Source organism: Dunckerocampus dactyliophorus, chromosome 21 (genome assembly GCF_027744805.1).
Source record: "Dunckerocampus dactyliophorus isolate RoL2022-P2 chromosome 21, RoL_Ddac_1.1, whole genome shotgun sequence".
NCBI lineage: Eukaryota > Metazoa > Chordata > Actinopteri > Syngnathiformes > Syngnathidae > Dunckerocampus > Dunckerocampus dactyliophorus.
The window spans coordinates 9,967,283-9,992,258 of record NC_072839.1 but is presented as its reverse complement, the minus strand read 5'-3'; the positions used below and the strand labels follow the sequence as shown (position 1 = coordinate 9,992,258).

General features: G+C 41.9%; 1 protein-coding gene across 10 annotated transcripts in view; it reads right to left on the bottom strand.

The window, feature by feature from the left end:
• ofcc1 (orofacial cleft 1 candidate 1) overlaps positions 1-24,976 on the bottom strand; it is a 126,336-nt gene that overhangs the window by 25,572 nt on the left and 75,788 nt on the right. For 8 of the 10 annotated variants that reach the window (XM_054766169.1, XM_054766172.1, XM_054766173.1 and 5 more), the window contains 4 exons: positions 10,805-11,056; positions 7,519-7,771; positions 5,421-5,584; positions 1,323-1,482 (listed from right to left, as the gene is read on the bottom strand). In XM_054766169.1, coding sequence (XP_054622144.1) covers positions 1,323-1,482; positions 5,421-5,584; positions 7,519-7,771; positions 10,805-11,056 — 829 coding nt within the window. Of the gene's footprint in view, positions 1-1,322; positions 1,483-5,420; positions 5,585-6,239; positions 6,505-7,518; positions 7,772-10,804; positions 11,057-24,976 lie in introns of those variants that run through there. The other 2 variants (XM_054766178.1, XM_054766179.1) reach the window with 2 other exon arrangements.

The following is a 24,976-nucleotide window of genomic DNA, read 5'->3' as shown; positions in this document are numbered from 1 at the left end:
ATGATGCAACTCTGCACTAACATTTCAGAGCACTTTTAAGCCACGAAAACGGCCACGAGGTGGCAGAAGTGCGTTGGGTAAGAACTCGGCAGGGATCATTTCAACAAAGAATCACACATGACAGGAAGGAGGAAGTGAGAGAGCGTGGAGGAGTGTGGCGTGCAGACGGTTCCGCATTGTAGGGAAATTTCAACGCACGCACACGCACACGCACACATATGCGCGCACACGGGTGCACACAAAGGGTTCAGTTCCAAATGTGAAAATTGTAAATAGTTCAAGGTGTTAAATGAATAAATTGTCATTTTGATGTAAAACAACCCCCTTTTTTGTGTTGTTTATGTTGGTATAGCTGGTATAATAGCGGTTTTTCCTCCTTGTTTTAGTCGGGAACTGATATTTTCCTGAAACTTACCTGTGTTCTACTGCTGATTACTAAAGAACGGAAAAAGGTAGAAACAAACTTTTTCTTCTAATGAAAGACGGGAGTCTAATCTCTTTTTTGGTAGGTTCCATGTTTATATAGCCAAAGAACACAATAATCGGTGTGCCTTGAAAATCAGCCAAACTCGTCTAAAATGGCCGGTACTGAACGAGTTGTTGTTGAGTGAAATCCGATAAATCTACAAATTTCCCAAAGCATTTCTAGTCCAACCCATAGGGAGCGCCACTAATGCCATTTTCATGTACAAGGTGACTGAAAAGCGATTCCCTATTTTAATTCATTTTTTCCAAAGTAATTTTTGTCAATTTTATTTATTGTATTTTTTTTTCCCTTTTTTTTTTTTTTTTTTTAATTTTGCTTGAAATTTTGGAAACTTTCCAAATATGCTTTACAAATAAGGTTTAGTCTTCCATTCTGCACGCTTCCTGGGTGCTTTGAGAAGCTGGTTGCGAATTCTGGTGCCCTTATGGAATTTGAAATATAAGTGTTTTAAAATAGGGAGTTACTTTTCAGTCTGTAGATGTAGCACATGTAGATTTACCCCACATGATTGAAGGGACACAATTTAGATTACATTTGTAATGTAATAGTCTCAGAATAATTGCCACCAGTGCGACTGCAGTCTAAACAGGCAAATTAGACACCCAAACAACACACCACATTAAACGAGTAAATATAGTATTAAATATGGTTCAAATCAAGGTGCACACACCATAAAATAAGAAGTAAAAGTCGCCACATAGACAGTAGGTTGTTTTCTAATTGACTAATACCCTCCTTTGTTATGTGATATAAAAAGTGACCATTAGCCCAATTCATCAAGGAAGGGTTAAAAGAAGAAGATTTGATGGGAAGCCACAAGAAGAGACTTGCCTACCTTGCGTCTCTCTCCGTTAAAGCCCCTCCATTGCTCCGCCTTCTTGACGATGTAGCTGAGCTCCTGATTGGACAGCTCCAGGTCCTGAGGTAGGAAGTAAGTCCCCTCCTTGGCTGTGAGCCTCTGGTAGACGTCCAGCATGCGGCCGTCGTTGTGAAATCTAGAAGGAGTGGAAAAGAAGTCGAAGATGTGGGAGTGGAAGCAGGAGGGATGCCAGCCTGAATCACTGTCTCCGCTCTCTCGGGGGTCACGTGGGGTCAAATACCTAAGCCAGACAAAACAAGCCGAGCGAGCTGTGAATGCAATAGTAGCATGTTGTGTTATTTTACTGTCACCGCTGCTTTTTTTTTTTTAGGAACGACGGAGACAACTATTGATCACACAACGCAATGGCTGATACACAATGAAAATGATTCAAAGTGCAAACGGAATCAAATGCATTGGCCCGTGTGTAGGAAGCACTTTGTTCTCACACTGACTTCAGCACTCCGTCTGTGCATGTTTGTTTGATGCAACTGCTAATGTGTGGGAGTCCAATCCTGAGATCTTCCTGGTTCAGTATGGAGAACCCGCACTGAGTCACATGGAAAGACTCGGCCAAAGCAGACGGCATATTGATCCACAACACAAAGTGTTATGTTTCTTTTAGCCACACATGGATGCATGCGGCCAACCTTGAAAAAGGAATCACCATGTCTGTATACAAAAAAAACGCATTGGCTGACCATCAAAACCAACCGACCTTCCGCCCTTCCAGAGAGATTGTAGTCTGTCAGAGGGTAATCAACTCTCAAATACGCCCAACATCAAGGAAACGGGGATTTATGCATGGAAGTGGTGCACAGCTTTGAACCCAGCATCATGCCCCGTCCCTCTTGGGATGGAGACGTTTGTAGTATCTTGACCTCACACACTGCAAACAGCATGCATCTATTTTCATGCTACACTTGAATCACGCTTCTCATTCATTTATGCGGTCTCTCGCAAAGAAGACGTCCATATCTTTGCATCTTTGAGCTTCAAAACACAGGCTTTGGTGTTGGACTGGCCCTGCGTTATTGAAATGTGGGAGTGATCCACCCGTTCCTCTTCAATATAAAGGGTCAATGAAAAGACATTTGTTGGTGTTAGGAATATATTTAACTAGACACGCGTAAAGATGTGCGGTAGCTACATTAAAAGCAGGTTGTTATGCTGTATGCAAACAGGTATTTGATAGAATACAGCATTTCTCAATGAGTCTGTTACTCATGCATGTTATGCTATTGCGGGGTTGTAACCATGTGACCACTCCCGATGTTCGGAATGGGAGCATTTCAATACGGCCACAAACACGCTCACTATCTTTGTACAACGGTCGGCAGATTAATGGGAATAGCGGAGCATGTCGTTGAATGTAGTTGCTCCAATTGTGTGAGTGTGCATGGTGTGTTGCCTAAAGACATGAAATAGATGAAAACACAAGGCGACACACACGATGAATGTAGCAGATAAAAATAGTGCTCCTAGAATGTCTACCTGCGTTCCTACACCAAGTCAGTCTGCATGAAGACACTGAATGAAGTGTCCTTCGTTGTTTTGCTGCGCTGTTTTTCCATGGTGTTGTGGTGTATGAACATTATCCATCCATCTTCTACCGCTTATCCGAGATCAGGTCGCGGGGGCAGCAGTCTGAGCAGGGAGACCCGGATTTTTCTCTCCCCGGACACTTCGTCCAGCTCCTCCCGGCGGATCCCGAGGGGTTCCCAAGACAGTTGGGAGACATGTTCTCTCCAATGTGTCCTGGGTCTTCCCCGAAGCCTTCTACCGGTCGGACGTGCCCTGAAGACCTCCCCAGCATCCTGACCAGATGCCCAAGCCACCTCTTCTGGCTCCTAGTAGTGGTTCTACTCCGAATCTCTCCCAGATGACAGTGCTTCTCACCTTATCTCTAAGGGAGAGGCCAGCCACACCCTACGGAGAAAATTCATTTCGGCTGCTTGGACCCACGACCCTGTCCTTTCGGTCACTACCTAAACCTCATGACCATAGGTGAGTGTAGGAACGTAGAACAACCGGTAAATTGAGAGCTTTGCCTTTCGGCCTTTTGCCTTTCGGCTTGACATGAACGGTCCATATTTGCTACTAGATTGTATCGATCAGCCAGAATGGAGGTTTATTTCGAGAAATATTTGCATGTATAGGTTCAACTTTCGTACTTTGTGTCACGGGTTTGAATACGGCTTGTGCACACTTTTTCCCCCCTCTTTTATATGTTACTTTTCCATCTTATTTTCCTATTAACATGCTAGCAATGCTAACATGTTAACACCTAGCATGATAGTGGTGTTTACATATGTGTCTACCCATGAAAATAGAAAAAAAATCCTAGTATGCTAAAATGCTATCAATTCTAACATGCTAATGCTAGCATGCTAACACCTAGCATGATAGTGGTGTTTACATACGTGTCTACCCATGAAAATAAAAAAAAATCCTAGTATGCTAACATGCTATCAATTCTAACATGCTAATGCTAGCATGCTAACACCTAGCATGATAGTGCAATGTATTGGGAAGGCTAAAGTCCCGAACAAGTGGTCTGACCATTTTTTTTGCGGCGTTATATGCACAAATGCCGAAAATGGTCCTATCTCGCAATGTTAAAGAATCCTTTAAAACACTGCTGCATCCAGACGGTGAGCCGGATCACCCCCAAAATTTAATCAGTTCTACCATATCCCACTTCCGACAATTCCTGAAAATTTCGTCCAAATCCATTCAGAACTTTTGAACACAAACAGACAAACAAACAAACAAACAGATCAACAAAAACATAACCTCTGTGCTGTGCTTTGGTCGAGGAAATGATGTTCATCGTGGATGGGGGGGGGGGGGGCAAATTTATACCAAAACACCCCCAAAAATGTCCATTGTTAAAAAAAAATCTGTTCTATGATTTATTGATCCAAGTTGTTGCAAATCTATTAACCCATTGGGTATATAAAGCGTTTAACCAAGTAATGATTTGGTGCTAGCATCACCTTCGATGTCACATGACCCTCTATGCTGTTTGGAGGTGTTGACAAAGGATCGAGGTGTAAATCATTGATAAGCATATTTGCAACCAGTGAATAAAGGCTGCCTAAAATGTAATTAAAAAGGATAACGGTCCATTCTATCTATACATATAGCCCAAGGCCTTCTTTTTCCCCCCGAAATGGGTCATGCTCCATGTCAGAGCCCCTTCCTTGCAGCCAATAGGAAAACCGTAACCCATAAAATTATCAGCCTTGCTTCAGCCTTGTGGCCTACATTCAATACAAACCCACGTGGCGCTTGAGTGGCAGAAGTCATTATTCCCGGCTGCTGTTTTAATATTGTCCATTTAGCCGCAGCCCGATAAGCGTCCCGCTTACTGAAATTAGATGGCACCCTCTCCTTGGCCGCCAATCCCAAACTGATTAATTCAATAAGGCTTTTCTTACATTTGGGCCCGTTAATGGAATTTGGCCAGATGCAAGGCTGTGAGAACGCACCTTGAATGAGCGCTGTGTTCGACGACTCAGTCATTTATAAAGCCACCTTCGAATTTTCCACTTCGACACATCTCCCTCAAATCGTCCGAGATTTTATGACTTCATGGCGCGTTTTCTGATTTTCATACGGCGAGCTTAGCTGCTAAATCAACAGCACAATGAGTCAGCACGGGTCACCTCAACCTCAAACTACATACAACATGCATGCATGAAGGTTCAGCGATGCCAGCTGTATCATGCATTCACCCTAAGCAGGTTAAATGGTGGCGTTATTTCAAAACACATTCGGACCGGTACAAGGTATTTCTGCTTTTCCACGCCGGATGAGGCTGCGGGGGTGGAAGACAGAGTTATTTCGGAATGCACGTTTTAAGTATAGTCTGCTGGTGAGGGGCAGTGTGTTCCAGGAGGGGTATTCATCTTCATTGTCAGACTGTCCCTACAGGTTGCTTCGGTTCAGAAATAGCCATGACTTTCATTGCTCGCACAATTTCTGGCCTCTCTGCCACGGGGGAGGTGTAAGATGGAGCTCAAAAAGTTGCCATTTAAATGGGAGTTAGCGTAATATAAGGAGTCTCACCTGAGCAGGTAAATGCAGACGATGGTGATGGACAGAAGGAAAATGACAGCGTAAAGGAAGACGGTGATAATCACCCCGGCTGCCCCCGACTGGTCCACTCTTCGGAAGTGCCAGAAAAGTTTGGCGGCGTCCCCTACTGGTCTGTCTGGGCTGTAGGTGAGACGCTGCAAAGACAAGTGACAACAACAAATTAAAAACAAATAAAACATAAAAACGACTTGTGCTTGTGTGTGCTGGTGTCAATGTTTGTGGGGGGCCTACAGGAAGTGATGTCAAAGATGTCAAAATAAACACATTTTTACAAACTGTGACATTTATTTCCAAAAAATAACAGCTTACAACCAGCACTGCAACAACAGAAATCGTATCAAATCTACATATGAAATAGAAATAACAATATAACAAACCGTATGAACATCAACAAATGTATAAACCTTATCAACCGATAGTTCAAGGCTTAAAAACCGTCCCTGTTTTGGCCTCCTGTCGTTGATGTTCTCTCTCAAGACTCTTTTGTAAGAAAGTCCAGGCTGGCGTTTCGTTGCATGTGACTTTTCCATCCTGGGACTGCAGCTTTTGAATGGTCCTGGAGTGCTGTGTGGTGTAGCAGAGGGCTGACTTCATTAACGCATTGTAAATACAATAGTAATAGTAATACTAGTATATAGTAGTAGTGCGCTGAAAACAAATACAGAATAATGGTAAAAAAAAATAGATGGGACTACAATGTGCTGCATTACATAAGAAATTAGATTAGAAAATGATTGATTATCTAATAAAATATGACTGAAGTTACTGTGAGTAATTACTTACATTTATATGCTTCTGGGTGGGCACGGTGGCTGAGTGGTTAGCATGTTAGCCACACAGTCAGGAGATCGGGAAGAGCTGGGTTCGAATCTCCGCTTGGGCATCTCTCTCCGGGTACTCCGGTTTCCAAAAACATGCATGTTAGGTTAATTGGCGTCCATAGGTATGAATGTGAGTGTGAATGGTTGTTTGTATATACTGTATGTGCCCTGTGATTGGCTGGCGACCAGTCCAGGGTGTAGCCCGCCTCTCGCCCGAAGTCAGCTGGGATAGGCTGCAAGCGGCATAGAAAATGATGGATGGATGTATGGATACATGCTTCTTCCGGTATATATGGTATCTGAGTACACGCCGCTTTCCTCTACCTTTCAAGTCTGGTCCCCGACCACACTTGGTTTCTAGGGTTGTACACCCCGTAGTACTTACCCCTTACCCTTCATTTAAGGAGAATTGGGACACCACTTGATTCATGTGCTAAACCAAAGGACTAAGATAAGGGGCAAGGGGTGAAAATGCGTTTCAGCGCAAATCCGCTGCTTATGTGTCTTACCGAACATTACTGACACCTAGTGACCAGTGTAGGATACTTTGAATGCCTTTTGTGAATGTATTTGATATATTTTAGTTCATTTATGCTTAAAAATGCAATTCAGGCAAGAAAAAAAAGTGAAATTTGCTTAAATATGCATATTTTTGACTAATAAGCTGTATTCAACCATGATTTATTAATGTACATTGGAAGAACCGTGATAGATTGAAGCCGCGTAACTGAAAGCGCAAAGTGCTGAGGGATTACTGTGTTCGCAAGCTAATAGGCTGGGAACAAGAATGTTTTCTGATAAAAAATACATTAAGAACACAGTTGGACTCACGCAGTGTTTTAACAACAGGTGCCATATTGAAATGTACGCTAAAAGAGGCAAAATTTTGCCATAAATTTCCGACTAATCGGGGTGTACGCCACTTTACAGTTTGTTTTCCAATCCACATATTAGGAATTATGCTTTAAAATGGGATTTATATTGGATCTAATTAAATATCACCAACAGGGCAATCTTGTATTTGTACAAAAAAAGTGTAAAAAAAAGTTACAATCAAAACACAATATGTCCCCGCGACAGGAAAAAAAAAAAAAAAAAGACACCGAGCTAACCTTGCATTTTTTTTCCTCTCTCATCCTCTCTCTCCTCCTCATTTTTTTTTTTTGTAATCTAAAGTCACTTTGCCAAGATAAAGTGAACTCCTATTTAAAGTGCACAAGTGTCCAAGTTATTTTTAAGTGACTTACCCCGAGGACGGCGTCCACTGCAAGGACTGCCAGGGGGTGCAGGACTGTCCACACTCCCTGAGCCATGATAAACTTTGACGTGAAGGAAGGGAGTGAGCCAAATATCTGTTGACAGCCCCATCTGATCAGAACCAGCAGGAACGTTACTGCGTTCAAGGTCAGGGGACCCAGCACCACCATCGCCAGCTCCTCGCGGGTGTGGAGCAAAGAACTCTGGTACACGAGGTCCACCGTGTGTGCGTGGAACTGGAATCTGGGGAGGCGAAGGGGGGGGGGTTATTATGTGCATGTGTCAATATGCATGTGTTGGTGATGTGATGCTGCTTTGGAGTCAGCCATTCACACACTGTATCATAATACTTGGGCCTAATGCGTGCACATTTAATTAGTTGTATGACTATCGTTATTTAAGGGAAGAAATGGCAGTAAAATCAGCATTTGCACCTGCATCGAGTTCACCCTTCTGTAAGCTCGACTCCACATTTACAGCAAGCCTCATGAGCTCCTTAATCTTCCCATCAGTCAGGAGGGGGCAAAGCAGTCGTGAGTCCTCTTTATGCTCATTAAGTCCCACCTGACTCTCTCTAAAAGTCCGAAGCGTACCTGATTCTGTTCATTAATCTTGCTGACAACGTGCTTTGGTGTTTCATGTGAAGCAAAACACACCAATGCAGACTGCACCTTTGTTACAATATTGTTCTGTAGAAGCCGTATTCCTATTCTGAAGCCAAAACTAAGCAGCATCATTGTTTTAAAGCAGGATTTGTATTGTCAAGGTGTCCCAAACATGATAAATTATGCATTTTAAACTCACTGATTTTGTATATGGGTTCTTTTGACATGAATCTGAACTTTTGAAGCCTTTTTTGATGTGGATGCTTTGGGGTATGTTTTATATTTGTGGGATTTTTAAGACTGAAAAGTTTTGAAGGTCTAAAGAAGTTGTGTGAAAAGTGTGCTAGGTGATATTACAATTTTAACTCTTAGCTTGGATCAAAACAATACATTAAACGACCAAAAAAAGCACCACTGATTGGACCAAGTGTGACTCTTACAATATTTATGATTAAATATAATGGCATAGTTTGAAAAGAAGGATTTTGAACACATCATTGAGTTGTTTTGTGTTGTGTTGACAAAATTTTCTCTTTTCCTTTTCTGGTGTCAGAAGTTGGATGCAAATATAGATTGCAGACCTCTACAAAGTCCAAATCCTAATTCAGATGAAAACCGCATTGTTCATAGATACACAACTAAGATGAAAAATCAGGGAAAATGTAAAAAATAGTGGTGTATTTTGGTGTCAGAAGTTGGATGTAAATGGAATAGTAGAGTGCAAGTAGGATCGTTCTTAATTCAGAATTGCTTCATAATTTTATGTTTTTCTTTTTTGGTGTCAGAAGTGGGATGCAAATAATTCAGATCAACACCAAATTGTTCATAGATACACAGCTCCTGTCTATGTCTGAATTTTGTAATTATTAAGATTCATGCAACAATAAGATGATAAATTAGGGAAAATGGAAAAAATAGTGGTGTATTTTGGTGTCAGAAGTTGGATGTAAATTCAATAGTAGAGTGCAAGTATGATCATTCTTAATTCAGGGTTGCTTCATAATTTTATGTTTTTCTTTATGGTGTCAGAAGTGGGATGCAAATAATTCAGATCAACACCAAATTGTTCATAGATACACAGCTCCTGTGTACTGTGTCTGAATTTGGTAATTATTAAGATTAATGCAACAATAAGATGATAAATTAGGGAAAATGTAAAAATTAGTGGTGTATTTTGGTGTCAGAAGTTGGATGTAAATGGAATAGAGTGCAAGTAGGATCTAATTCAGAATCACTTCATAATTTTATGTTTTTCTTTTTTGGTGTCAGAAGTGGGATGCAAATAATTTAGATCACCACCAAATTGTTCATAGGTACATAGCTCCTGTCTGTGTCTGAATTTTGTAATTATTAACATTAATGCAACAATAAGATTAGAAATTAGGAAAAATTAAAAAACAACAACAACCAAACAACCAAAAACCTTGCAACCTTGCAAGTTAACAAAAGTGAAGCCTACATACTATTTTTCTAAAGCACAAAACATAACATTTTATTAATAGTGTTAAGAAAATAAGTAAAAATCTGCAATGTTGGCATCAATGTGAACTCACCCTCACTCAAAACAATATACCCAAACAGACCCCCCCCCCCTAACAAATTATCATTGATTGGACCAAATGTGACGCTATACAACATTTACTGTAAGACAACAGTCTGGTGTAGTTTAAAAAGAAGCATTTTCAACACATTATTTAACTGTTTTATGTTGTGTTCAAAGGATTGGAGCAACAACTAAAAATCTGCAGTTTTGGGGACAACATTTTCTGTTGTACTTTTTTGGTGTCAGAAGTTGGATCCAAATATAATAAGTGCAGACCTCTGCCAAGTCCAATTCCTAATTCAGATCAACACCACATTGTTTTTAGATTTTGTAGTTATTAAGACGAATGCAACAATAAGATGAGAAATTAGGGAGAATGTAAAAAAAAAAGTGACATGTTTTGGTGTCAGAAGTTGGATGCAAATGGACTAATAGAGTCCAAGTCTGATCATTCCTAATTCAGACCAACACCAAATTGCTTATATACACACATTATTAAACTTAATGCAACAACAAGATGAAAAATTCGGGTAAATGAACGTCTGCCTATGTCTGAATTTAGCAATTATTAAGATTAATCCAAATCTTCTGACAAATTAAGGCAAATGTTGAAAAATGCGAACGCTGTCTTGCAGCGTTAACGTAATAAAAACTTTCCGGTATGCACGTTAACGCATGTTAACAGTCTATTTTATTGTACTGAATTAAACCGGCACCATGTGCCAGTCAGGTGTTATTTAACAATGTTATGTTGTGGTATCGCAATTCTGCATACACCGCCCTATAAAGACACTATAAATTCTTTCCAAATAATACAGCCTTTTGGGAATTAAAAATATCTGATAAAATCAACAAACTCCCCCAGCAAGGCTTTGCTAATATTAATCGAAACTTGTTAAAATGTTAACAGAGGATTCCAAACACATGATCTGCATGTATAGAGTTTTTATAGGAATTTAGTACAAAGATGCAATAGGTCTGCTTCAGCAATATCCATGTGTGTTACAGCACAATGTGCTCCAAAATCATCTATAGCTCTGTTGTCTCCCTATCAGTGCAATCCCCTCCCCATCCTTACAGTGTGTGTGTGTGAGTGTGAATGGCGGTATCAAAGGGAAGGCAACTCACTTGTTGACAGGAACTGCTATGGCCTGCAGGTAGAGCCACTGGCTGCAGTAATGCAGGTAGAGCCTCACAAACCACATCAAAGTCAGCAGCAGCATAATGAGGCCGAGCTGCCAAACAGAGCCCATCCATCTACCGAGCATTTGTTGTTGTTGTTGATGTTGTTGTTGCCGGGGCAACGGTAGGCCCAGCTCGGACGGCAGCATGCGGAGGGCCAAGTGGGTTGGATCGGACAGCTGAGAGGGACCCGGCCCACTTTAAAAAAAAAAAAAAAAAAAACACATGACAATATTAAGTTGCATCCTAAAAGGGCACAAGTGGGGAAAAAAAAACATAACACAAAACTGGGATTGGAATATGGTGACTCGGCAACAGTGTGTGTTTCGAAGAACGCACTGAACTGTGAGAAATTTCAAGCCGATGGGGCTTCAAGTTTTGGTTTTAAAACAGCACCCCTGTGTGGTGCATTTGTCTGAAAAAATAATAGCACGGGCAACACAGGTGAAGTCCATGCTTTGACAAATGTGGTCGCAGTTGCGTTTTTCCGTATTTCCCTTCATTTTCAGCTCAGAATTGCATTAATTCTGACACCGAAATTACAGATTTTTAGATGTTGATGCAACTCTCGACCACTGCAAACAGGCAGTATAGATCAACCTGAACAGGATAAGTTTAATAGAAAATGATGAATGTTATCATATAGGGTAACTAAACGTTCTGTTTTCCACATTCTGATCTGGCCGTTTTTGGGGTTTTTTTTCCAGAAAGTGACGGAAATGTTGTGGTTTTCATTGGGCCATTAAAGGGTCCCTGACATGATTCATCAACTTTGCTTCAATACGTTATATATTGTTTGCAATTAGGTTCTACGTTGTTAGATTTTTGAAAGCAAACAGTGAATTAGCCACAATCATTTATAGTTCATGGCGCCACCCAGGAGGAGCTAGCTCTCACAGTTCAGGCTCATTTCGGAAGTGACGTCATCGGGTTGACACCTCTCAGCTAAAGCAGAGTAAACAAATGCTTCTTGTGGTAGATTGTCAACTTGGTTCAGTATATTTTTTTGTCAGAATAGTAAGTCGTGCCAAAATGTTGTGTTGCTGCTGGATGTTCACAGTATCCGAGTGATGCTGTAAGTTTGTTTTCTTTTCCAAAAGAGGAAGGTTTGAGACAAAAGTGGACGAAGCATGTGCAGAGAACGAGAGACAGATGGAAGCCCGCCTGGAGTATTTTTTTTTGCAGTGTTCATTTCACTGATGACTGCTTTGAAGGAACATCTTTGGCTTGAAAGCACAGTATAAACGCAATTTTTAAAAGGAATGCTATTCCGCCGGCAGAAGAATACCGGCCGGAACACAGGAAAAACAAGACAAGAATGACCACTACGTCAATTGCCACAGAACAGAGTATGTCATTTACACTTACCATTCTGTGTTTTGAAGGCCACAGCAACCTTCATCTCCATGTCTTAAGGCTTAAGTCCATCTTCTGCAAGTTCTCTATTTCACCTCCAAATGTTTCTTCCTTCTTTTCTCCTCGAAAACTATTGACACATCGCTCAAATCTCCGCTACCATCACTGCAAACATCCTCTACCTCATACACCTCTATGTTTGTTTACCAGAGTGATCGTAGTCCGACGGCGTCACCCGTGAGGGTGTTTTTTGGAATTAATGTGGCCAAAAAGCCGGAAAAATCCAAAGAAAAAGCAAAACATATGAAGATAGTTCCCTTTCTTGGGGCTTTAGAAGGCACATTTTTCCTGAAAATATTTTTAGGCCAGTTTATTAAACATTTCTGAACATTTATCCTTTTGAATTTTGTTATTGATAGCATTATTTAAAACATTATGCAGGTATTATCCATCCATACAAAAGGACTCTCTCAGTGTCCTGGTTTTCAGTAACCAAAATATGGTCACCCTCTATAAATGCATTTAAAAAGGCATCCAGCTCTTCCACAAATTACAGCCACAGTCTGCACTTAATCTCAACTCACCAGTGGCCAACTTTCATGACAGATGTTGGCTTGCTGTTGTTTCAGGAACCCTATTAATATTTATCAGCCCAAAATTGCTGGCTAAGTGTTTTCTCAATGAATCCCTCAGCCCATGTGCGCATCCACGGAGGAACTTGAAACAATTCTACACCTCAGAGAGAATGCCAAGCCCACAAAAAGAATCTGCTTTGCTGTACGCGGACAAACTCTGCATATTCAGGCAAGGATACAAGGTGGGAGGAAATGCACTGCGCTTGCTTGGAGTCCATTAAAGTAATGTGAGATGCAAGTCTAGACTAATTTATTGGGTGGAGGTGTAGGGCAACACAATTGATTCTGTTTTCTGTCCTTAGGCACTGTACCATTTTCCCTAGATAGACACTACAAAGTGAATTCCTACCGTGCTCTGGGACAGCGTAGTGAGACACTGGGATATCCACAGGCAAAGGCCTAAAGTCTCATGATCAAATCTTTGACTATAACCATAGCTGGGCTACTTTGAGAATGGTTTAATTAATGTCAGCCAGATGATAGAGGTCAAGCATTGCTCGTTGTGTTTCCATGTACAAATTACAGCGTACAGTATAGAATACTCCTATATGCTATATGCGCCCGTGCATCAGTTTTAGTTTGTCACGCGAAGCGAGTATGCTCGCCCACTCTGACATATTTTGAGTTTGTCTCCTCTGCTGCTCCATCTGTGCCCTGTATATGAAAGGGAATAGCTGAGCAGACCAACAAAGGGCGGCACAGAGGAGGCAGAGGTGCTGAGGGATCCTGAACACTGCTGGAAGGGATTGCTATCTGCTCGTGTGATGCCACACTTGTGCACAAATATAGCATGGATGCTTAAAAACTAATAAACATGGTGTTGTTTTGGTTCATTTACATGACAAGAGCCATGTGGAGTCTAAAATGACAACAGAAAATGTCACGGTCAAAACAGTAATGGCAGACGACTGCACTGATGTAGCGTGTGTGCTCAGCAATGTGTTAATTAACACGACTACAGTCAGTTGCATTACTTATCAAAGTATTTAGTCACATATTGCATGCAGGGGTGTGAAAAAAGTGTTTGCCCCCCTTCCTGATTTCTTATTGTTTTGCATGTTTGTCACACTTAAATGTTTCAGATCATCAAACAAATTAAATATTAGTCAATGACAACACAACTGAACACAAAATGCACTTTTTAAATGAAACTTTTTCTTATTAATGGAGAAAAAAAACAAAAAACCTACATGGCCCTGTGTGAAAAAGTGATTGCCCCCTAAACCTAATAAGTGGTTGGGCCACCCTTAGCAGCAACAACTGCAATCAAGCGTTTGTGATAACTTGCAATGAGTCTCTTACAGCGCTGTGGAGGAATTTTGGCCCACTCATCTTTGCAGAATTGTTGTAATTCAGCCACATTGGAGGGTTTTCCAGCATGAAGCGCCTTTTTAAGGTCATGCCACAGCATCTCAATAGGATTAAGGTCAGGACTTTGACTAGGCCACTCCAAAGTCTTCATTTTGTTTTTCTTCAGCCATTCAGAGGTGGACTTGCTGGTGTGTTTTGGATCATTGTCCTGCTGCAGAACCCAAGTTGGTTTCAGCTTGAGATCACCAACAGATGGCCGGACATTCTCCTTCAGGATTTTTTGGTAGACAGCAGAATTCATTGTTTCATTTATCACAGCAAGTCTTCCACGTCCTGAAGCAGCACAACAGCCCCAGACCATCACACTACCACCACCACATTTGACTGTATGATTACTTTTAGGCCAGCTGTAATGGGACACACCTTCCAAAAAGTTCAACTTTTGTGTCGTCAGACCACAGAGTGTTTTCCCCAAAGGTCTTGGGGATCATCAAGATGTTTTCTGGCAAAATTGAGAGAAGCCTTAATGTTCTTTTTGATCAGCAGTGGTTTTGGTCTTAGAACTTCATGCCATGCAGGCCGTTTTTGCCCAGTGTCTTTCTTATGGTGAAGTCATGAACTCTCACCTTAACTGAGGCAAGTGAGGACTGCAGTTCTTTCGATATTGTTGTGGGGTCTTTTGTGCTGTGCTCTTGGGGTAATTTTGGTTGGCCTGACACTCCTGGGAAGGTTCACCACTGTTCCATGTTTTCGCTATTTGTGGATAATGCCTCTCACTGTGGTTCGCTGGAGTCCCAAAACTTTAGAAATGGCTTTATAATGCCGTGAGGAACCCGGAGTACCCGGAAAAAAGCCACTCATGCACTGGAAGAACATGCAAACTCCACACAGAGATGCCCAAGATTCGAACCCAGGTCTTCCCGATCTTCCGACTATGTGGCCATCATGCTAACCACAACATGCTAACGCCATTTCCGTGTGGAAAATACTTTTGTCGTTTTGACCTGAAAACGTTTCCGTGTGGACAGCCTGTGAAAGAGCCGGTTCTTTTCAGGGAGCCGAGCCAAAAGAACCGGTTCCCTTCAGAGAGATGAAACTCCCCTCACTACTGCTGTACCCAAGGATGGCAACAACACCTTTCACGAATGCCAATGAAAACATAACCTAAAAAATGATGTCTTTACCTCTTTCCATTGATTCTAGCTTCCAACCTTTTGAATGAATCGTGCAACTGTGGCAAAAAACGAGTGTGCCACAGACACAGGCAAGATGCTCCCCTGTCAAGTGGCATTAAGTGAAAACAGCAAACAGAACCTGATGCACATCCTTCATATAATGAAGATATTGATGGTGGATGAAAGAAGAATATTTTTAGACACTTGAGCGGCGGCCTTGCGCCTTTTCCAAAGCAAGCTGGTAACTCGATGTGAAATCTCTTCTCACCACTGAATCGATGTCATTATAGCACCTCCAAATACTAATTCATAATGCAGAAACATACAGGGACTGCAGACTTGGATTTGAATGTGGTTCCATTCCAGTCTTCCAGCTTGTCCCTTGAACGACTGATAGCATGTGGCAAAGGCCCAGAATTGAAATGAACCATGCATTGGCACACATTACTACATTTTAATTGCACTTTAAAGGATTCTGTCAAATCTGGGTCAAAAGCTGTTCCCTAATTAGCTTACTTTGGATATGTTTGTGTTCCCATTTTTTCCACTGCAAAAACGGACTCGTCAGTTTCTCCGAACCTTGCCAGATGGTGCAAAGGTATGCAAATAACCTGCCAATCATCTGTGCAAGAACCATCTCTTGGAGGGGTTCCCTCTTAAAAATAGCGAAATAAAAGCCAGTCCAAACAAGAATTAAATGTTTTTAAATGCATAGGTAATGAGAATGGGCAGCGTGAGGGGGGGATTACAGTAGGGTGTTTCATTTTAAATAGCAGATTAATGGGAAGAAGTCTCCAGGGCTGAGAACACAGAAGGTAACCCTCCGAATCCTTCTGCAACGGCCCCGCTGGCTTAAACCCTCCAGTGGAGGGCCACTCAAAGTATCGGACTTATCCTTTCATTTTGAGGATTAAAGTTATTTCCTGTCACTTTCTTATTTGGGCCACTGGCATTGTTTATAAATGCCACTAAAACCAGCCATCTTTTCACACATCGTCGAGGAATGGCTTGCTGTCGGGCAAAGGGAGAAAGCTACAGATTGAGAGTGTGAAAATAGACTTAAAAGATTGACAGATAATGTGATTGTGCTCTTCGTGGCCCACATGCATGACTGCTGCGCTGATTACAGAAGCGTGATTATCTAAGGTGTCAAAGAGATAGGATGGGTGATACCTTATCTTTGCTTACATCTCATCTTCTTGATTATGCATCTGTTTTAGGATTTGATGATATTTGTCTTTGGCAGTCTCGCCAGCCATTTGTGGAATGCTTTTTAAGATATTTAAGGGTGCGTGCACGCTCGACAAATCATATTGTGTTTGGACACCCGAGGTCTGGCTTGTTTGACCAGTGTGGGCGCTGGCCTCCGCATGATTGCTCGCTAATCAGCACATGCAGCGGCATCCAACCTTGCATCATGTTGGTTAATCAATGTGATCTGTCATCCTGCCACTTAATAACGCAACCTTCCATCACACAAACCCGGTCCATCCAAAAAAACAACCCACAGAGACCAAAGTACGCTTGATCAAGCACAAGCGCCAACCTGTACGTGACTCAATGACGTCGTACCTCTTGCCAGTTATGAATACCACTCGCCACTTTGCATAACATACCTAACCAGAACAACTTGAAATAAGCCACAACGTTAAACACCATAGTACGCTTATCTATGCAGAAGCACACCAGGACCGAACCTGCATTTGTTGACTGCTCGTCACACCAGTTAAGATGAATCACTACCTCGCATGACAGAAACAACCAGAACCGCTCATAACCCATCCATCCGTCCATTTTCTGTGCTGCTTATCCTCACTGGGGTTGCGAGGGTATGCAGACTTCGGGCGAGAGGCGGGGTACACCCTGGACTGGTCACCAGCCAATCGCAGGGCACGACTCATAACATGAACGGCAAACTCAAAGACGGCAGTGTGGTTGCTAATGCAGGAGCCCAGGAAAGGAACCAGACATGGACATGCCGTCAATGTGATCGCTCCTCACACCAGTTATTGAGAATAATCACCACCTTGCATAACAGATCTAACCAGAACAACTGGAAATAAGCCACAAAGTGGAACACTTGCCCATGCAGGAGCCCAGCATGAGGACCAAACCTGGACGTGTCATCGCTCCTGCTGCCAGTTATTAAAAAGAATCACCATCTTACATAATAGAACTAACCAGAGACTCATGCAATAAACCACAAAGTCAAAGACGACAGCATGGTTGCTCACGCGGGAGCACAGCGCGGGGACCTGACCTGGATGTGTTGCAATCAACGACATCGTTCCTCCTGCCAGTTATTAATACTAATCACCACCTTGCATAACATAACCAAACAGAACAACTTGAAATAAGCCACAAAGTCAAACACAACAGCACGCTTGCCCATGCACGAGCCCAGCACGGGGACCAAACATGGACATGTGATCGCTCCTTCTGCCAGTTATTAATGATAACCACCACCTTGTATAATAGAACTAACCAGAACTACTCAAAGAGTACCTCATAGACCACAGCGCGCAAGGAATTATAGTCTGCAGTACTAAAATGTGAATTATGGAAGAGTGACTCAGCCGCTGTACATCACCATGTAATTAAAAAACAGTGTAACGATGCACCGGTGAATTATCGGAATTATTTGCCGCTGACAGGGACAGGAAGGAGTGCATAATCAGAAGCAATGAAAAAATATGGTACACTTAATTAGGAATCCTTGTTTGACTTATAGTCACCGGCTCCTTTTTACAACGGGAGGTTCTCATGCACGGGCAAATATGTAACAGTGAAAGTCAACACGAGCTTTCAACTAAAAGATGAAAGATTATTTTCAGATATATTTCATTTTCATTCATAAAAAAGTCATAATAACGCCATCAAGCATTTTTCTAATAAAAAAATAAGACGTTAAAATGTGATTAAGGTTTATCTATCAATTAAAATTTACATTTTAAACTCTGATGATGACCTTATTGTGGTTCATTTAATTACAAAACGCTCTTTGAGGCGCAAAATATTTTGCAGTAACAGCTAACAGTGATTATTCCAACTAATTAGAAATAAAAGCAAAATAATTTTGCCTAGATTGTGGCATAAGACATGTCAATGAAACATCTACAACAACCTAATCTCGCAAACTACTCGCATAAATCACAGTATTTTTTACCACTTCAATCTATAATTAGCTACGATATGCATTGCATTATTATCCGTTTCCAGGACTGCTGCAGAATCGAGGCCTCCGGAGAACCGCATCAGTATTTAACTGGTTTCTGACCTTGTCTCCCAAACTGCAGGACATGGTCACTAGAGAGATCTCGGTAGAAAATTGAGTGAGCCACAGTGAAGCTATAAGGAACACACCAGCCGCTTCATTAGGGAAGGACACACTACAGTTGTTTCTGAAATTCTAGAGCAATATATTTTTCTGTGAGGTTGTTATTGTGGCATTTTTCTAAACAGTACTATAACTGTATGTTTACATTGACACGAGTGGGCAACCTATGGCTCATCGACCATATATGGCCCTTGAGAGCATTTTATCCAGTCCACCATGCAAACCTAAATAATAATTTAATAATAACAATAAGAAACTGATTAACTCATTCATTACCAGAGGCGTATTTATACGGCAAAAATAGGTGATGATGCAACCGCACACTAATAGGTGTCACTTTTAGAGCAGTTTTATGCCATAAAAATCACCACAAAGTGGCAGAAGTGCATTGGATAAGAGCTCGGCATGGATCATTTGCATGTATTAACACACTCGGCAGCAAGGAGGAAGTGGAAGAGCATGGAGGAGTGCAGAAGGTTACGCATTGTCGGGAAGTTTTAACGCACACGCGTGCACACACATGCGCACACACACACACACACACACACAGATTAGTTCCAAATGGGAATATTGTAAATAGTTAAGGGTCAAATTATTTGTAAATAAATTGTTATTTTAATGTAATTTCTGTTGTTTATGTTGTGGGACAGTTGTTTAGATATTTGAGCTGTCACAAAAGCAAAAAAAAAGTTATGCTTGAAATGTATCTTCTCACTAAAAGCTGGTTTTCTCCCTTTTCTTGTTGGGAACGGATATTTTCCTGATGTTTTCCCGCATTTGATCTGGCCCGACATTCAAATCTGAAAGTAAAAACTAAATAAACACTAAAACAAATAAATACTAATAATATCATAAAATTATTAGTATCGCCAGTAAATATTCAGAAATTTTCAAAACAATATCATTATAACATTATAAAAAAGTATTGATAATGTATTTAAAAATGTTAACAAACATTTTCTAAAAATATGAATGGCCCCTGATTAAAAAGTGTCCTGAATACTCGTGCAAACTGGCGATGTAACACAAACAGAACACCGTGTCTATACTTGGATAGCATCCTTAATATGCCAGTTTTATGACCCAAAGTGCCTGTCAGAGGTATTTATTTGCAGTGCTGTACACACCTGCATGCTAAAAGCCATTCCAACCTGCTTTTAAGCTCTAGTTTGTTGACTTTTGCAAAGATGTTTGTGTCAGACTGAGGAACGAGTGATTGCAGAGCTCTGGCCTAAACACACACACATGAACAGATCACACGCAATCACTCATACACTCACACATATCGTTCCCGTCACTTGTCCTATGTATGAAACCCCTCCTCTCTGCATGTGTGGGAAAGCTCGTGCATGTGACCCAGAGCACCAATGGGATCCCAGTCAGCACCGACTGACAGCCACATCACTGCAGATTAGCCAATCACTTCGCGGCCTTCGCCTGTCAGGAACGTGACAGATCTCATTTCCGTAAAAGGAGGAAGCGAGATGATGTGAGATATGAAGTGACCCACAGTCGGGCTTTGCTGCTAAGCTGACAGCACGGCTCGACACAGAAATCCCTAACGCCACGGGGGCCTCTCATAAACATCACTGCCCCTTCGGCACAGGAAAGCGACCTAGAAGTGACCGCCGTTGCCATCCACCCACCTCTCCTTGCAGCAGAATTGACTGACCCCAACCCAACAGGGGAGTGATGTCTTCCACACAAGATCCTGTGCAGACCTGCCAACGTGCACGTTTTTCCATACACGGCCCACACTTTGACCCTTGAACACGCTTGTACACTTTGCTGTTCTCCAGGTATAAATTCTGTTGTAATTCAGCGGTTTCAGTTTCAAGTTTAGCCTCTGCGGGCACCTCCAAAAAACTCCTCAAGTTGCGGAAATGCAGGCCGTAAAGGCTTGTAGTACATTATTTCCTGTTATTCAGTCACCTTGTCATCAACATCAGTAATCAAATGTACTGCTGTCACACATCCATTAGCTTGAAGAGCTATAAAAGCAGGCAAAAAATATCACAAAAGGCACAATGTAATGAGGAAAAAGTTGAAATGTTGATGTTAATAACTAATAACACAAATCTTTGCCACGTTTTTGGAGCCTTTTTACGAAAATGTTCAAAATCCCTAACAGTATTTCCCATAATACAACAAGAAAAAGCTGAAATGTTGACATTAATAACTAATAATAACACAATTAAATATTTAATTTGTCTTTAAATATACTTTTTTTTGTTTTTTTACAAGATAAAAAAGAAAACATTGCTGAAAGTATTTCCATGCCACCCATAATGGAATGAAACAAGGCTGAAATATTGATATGAGTAATTAATAACACCTTTTTTTTCTTTAAATACTTAACGTGTCTTTTAAAATGATGTTTTTGTAGCAAAATATAAAAAAATACATTAAAGTATTTCAGTGTCCCCCATAATGTGACAAGAAAAAGCTGAAATGTTGATATTAATAACGAGCAATAACACAAATATTTGTCCTTAAATATTCAGTTTGTCTTGAAGAATGACATTTTTGTAGCCTTAAAAAGTATTGAGGGGGGGGGGGGGGGGGGGGGGGCAGTGAGGTTGGGAGCTCTGCCTGCGTAATTAGTGACAAGAAGCTAAAACAGATGGATTCCCGAAGTGTCGAGAACGTCCCTTTTCCTACTGCATTTGAACACGTAAACAGATGGAGGACGCATGCAGACTGCGAGAAGCGGCGTCACTGAGCGCCGACAGGCTGCGGAGGGGAACGTTGGTCCCCAACGAGGCGAGCTAACTGGGGGAAATTAGGTCATGGTGTTCACTTTGACTCTACAACAAGAACAAGCTGTGTGTGTGTGTCATTTGCACCTACAGTAATGCAACACTGCTAATACTGCGGGCATGCTTGATTTTAATGCAATTATCTGCATTCCCACCATTATATTTGGGACAATTTTAATGTGGCGTTATGATGTTATTAGCCCACAAATACAGTATTCAAATTCTCACATGTACAGAATGGCACGGTACATGTGGGAATTCATGCTTCCCTACAATGAACCGCAGCTCCCCCATGCCGGCAGCACTCATGCAGCCCCAGACCGTGACACTACCACCACCGTGCTTTACTGTAGGCAACTCGGTAGCTCTTATCCTGTTACACAAGCTTGTACACTGACTACTTGATAGTTTTTTTTACATCAGGAACAAAATCTCTTCACGTCTGACTCTTTTGGAATTGAACCTCTGGAGGCAAGTGAAGTCGTGCGGCCTCCTGAGGCTGGGGATGCGCCTCTCTTTTACCTCCCAGCTCTGTCCTGACGCCGTCTCGCTCTCTCGCTCCCTCTCTCTCCTGATCAGGACAAGTCACATAATTGATATGAGAATATGGGGATATATTTCAATGTAATTAGAATCTTGATAATTGGACTAATTAGATCTAATTGCAATGTGAGAATGACTTTGATTAAAACAGGTTCCTCACCTACAACCGCGGTTTTCACACAAATGTTGTGTGACAGCGACATCACGATATGATGCGGAAGTTATTTATGCCAAGCAGCTGAGTATTATTAGCCAGTGTTGCTGTAAAATGTGGATACACGCAGCCCAAATGAGCTTCCTCCATACAGTAGTGTGCCTGGACTCACCCTAAGAGATGAGGTGAGGAGCTCAGTCATCAGAGTAGAGCCGCTTCTCCTTCACATTGAGAGGAGCTATTGAGGTGGCATGGCATCGAGTCCATACGCCTACCTGGTGAGGTGCTGCGGGCATGCCCAGCTGGGAGGAGGCCCCGGGGTAGACCTAGGACACGCTGGAGGGATTATGTCTCACACCTGGGAATGCTTTAATGTCTGTACTTTCTTACCGAGACTGCTGATGGATCAGGAGTGAGTTACTTTGGGTGTTAGTGATAAGAATATCCACTCATTGTTTTTATTGGTCTTCCTGTTTATTTAGACCACACATACGCTCATAATAAAGATGAAGAATAAAGTTGTGATGTTTGGATTGTCTGTGAATGCACCTCACGCGTGTGTGTGGTGAGAATGAGGAAGTGTCGTTCCGAGGGTGGACGGAGAGACGTGTCTGGAATTGCACTGCTGTTGATGTGCTCAGGTCTGAATAAAGTTAGAAAAGTGCATCGGACTCTGCGAGAACGCTACACTGTGCCTCCGTCTGTCTTCATAACGGAGAGGTGTGGCTTGCCGTGATGCGCGTGCGTTTAGATACCGTCGTATTTGACGGCCTTAAAAAGAAAAGTACTAGAGTTGTCTCGAGCCACTTTTTGCTTCAAATTTTGCAGGTTCACTATCACGATTTTTTAAAAATATATTCCTGAATAAACCATCACTGTTTTGTGTTTAAATACCACCTGTTGTTAGTCCAAAAATATTCATATTTTAGCCAATTTTACATATGTTTTGCCCAAATTAAGCATTTTCAAGCATAATATTGGTTGAATTAACTAATATACAAATAAGCGTCTGCAGTGATGCGAACTCTGCATCGGTCCGTTGTCGTGAAGAGGGAGCTGAGTCGAAAGGCAGAGTTCTTAATTTATCTGTCGATCTACGTTCCTCCCCTCACCTACTTGTATAGTCATGAGCTTTGGGTAGTGACCGACAGGACAAGATCGCGGGTACAAGCGGCGGAAATTATTTTTGTCTGTAGGGTGGCTGGGCTCTCCCTGAGAGATAAGGTGAGAAGCACTGTTATCCGGGAGAAACTCTGAGTAATACTACTGCTCCTTCGCATTGAGAGGATCCAGATGAGGTGTCTTGGCCATCTGATCAGGATGCCTCCCGGACGCCCCCATGGGGAGGTGTTCAGGGCGCGTCTGAGGCCTCGGGAAAGACCCAGGACACGTTGGAGAGACTATGTCTCTTAACTGGCCTGGGAACGCCTCAGGATCGGCCAGGATGGATGGATGAATGGAAGAAGGAATTCTCCCAATGCTAACACGTGTCTATATTATGTCTTATCTGTCTTATTTTCTCTTATTATGTCTATATTGGGTAATACAAGTGTAAAGGTGACTATGGGGGTATTATTTTGTGTCGAGAGGGCTCTAATAATATTAAAAACCCGACGTAGAAGGTTGTCAACAGTTTTCTAAAGTCTAACTATGAAAATATCCCAATTATAAATAGGAGTCTTACTTCGTCGAGTCTGGAACAAATTGACCGTGATAAATGAGGGATTACTGTACATTCTAGAAACGAGGCCAGCCTGGATGTTTTCTAAGATTTTTTTCTCAGAAAAATGGATTTAACAGACGGATAAAGTTCCCAAAGTAATTACTAGCATTCGTTGTTGTTTTGAATTGTGCTTTACTGCGACCGAAAATAAGCGCATGTTCCTCTGCTGCCGATTTTGTGTGTGATACACACACTTCAGCACGACCGACATCTTTGCCTGATTAATTCCACCAACCTGCCGCTTGTCACGCGCACAACAGACAGCCGACTTGTTCCATGTGTTGACGTTGCACCTGCAGCCAGAAAACATCCCAAATATGTACTCTTGCGTTTGCTTTAGACGGAGCCCGCGGAGCCTCTTAAGACACATCACAGTCTTTTCCGCTTAAAGGTGCACGCCACACTGATGCGCGTTACTGGGAATGAACGCATTGTGTGATTCATCTGAATATCCCCAATCAATCCCCCATGCACAGTTTGGGAATGTTTGCTTAATAATGCATGACTATTAGGACACCCTAGAAAAACCTCAATGAGCTCAGTCTCTCGTGGCTCAATAGATGGCAGTAATATCCCTCAATCACCGCAGCAGGGGCGTCACGTGTGCTCGTACTGTACAGGTGCAACTATCTATTGATTTGATGGGATTTTTACCACGCATGGAAGCATCCAATATGGAGGCATTATTATGCAAGCATCGTAAAAAGAACACACACAAATAAACAATCCCTCCCTCCTGCATGTCTCCTAGTCCTCAGGTAATGTGGAGAAGCCTTGGCAAAGTCAAACATCACAGTGGGAGGGATATGCGTGAGGCGATGACTTTGAGCTTTGCGGTGTCTTTTATATCTCCCGTGAAAGCCGACAGCGGCACTGTGTCTCTCTAATGTTCTGATTAGGTGAGGTCATAAAACAGCCTTTAGCTCAAAAAGATGGTGTAACGCCTTCTCCTGTGAAGATGAAATCAATAGCAACACTTGGATGGAGCCAGGCCTCCGTCCCTCTGCATCCACGGAACGCAACGAAAGGCAAACGTCTGCAACTGCTCACGGCTTTAAAAAAAACAAAAAAAGCCGCACAATAAGTAATCGTGGATAATATTTAATTGTGTCTCTTTTTGTGTGT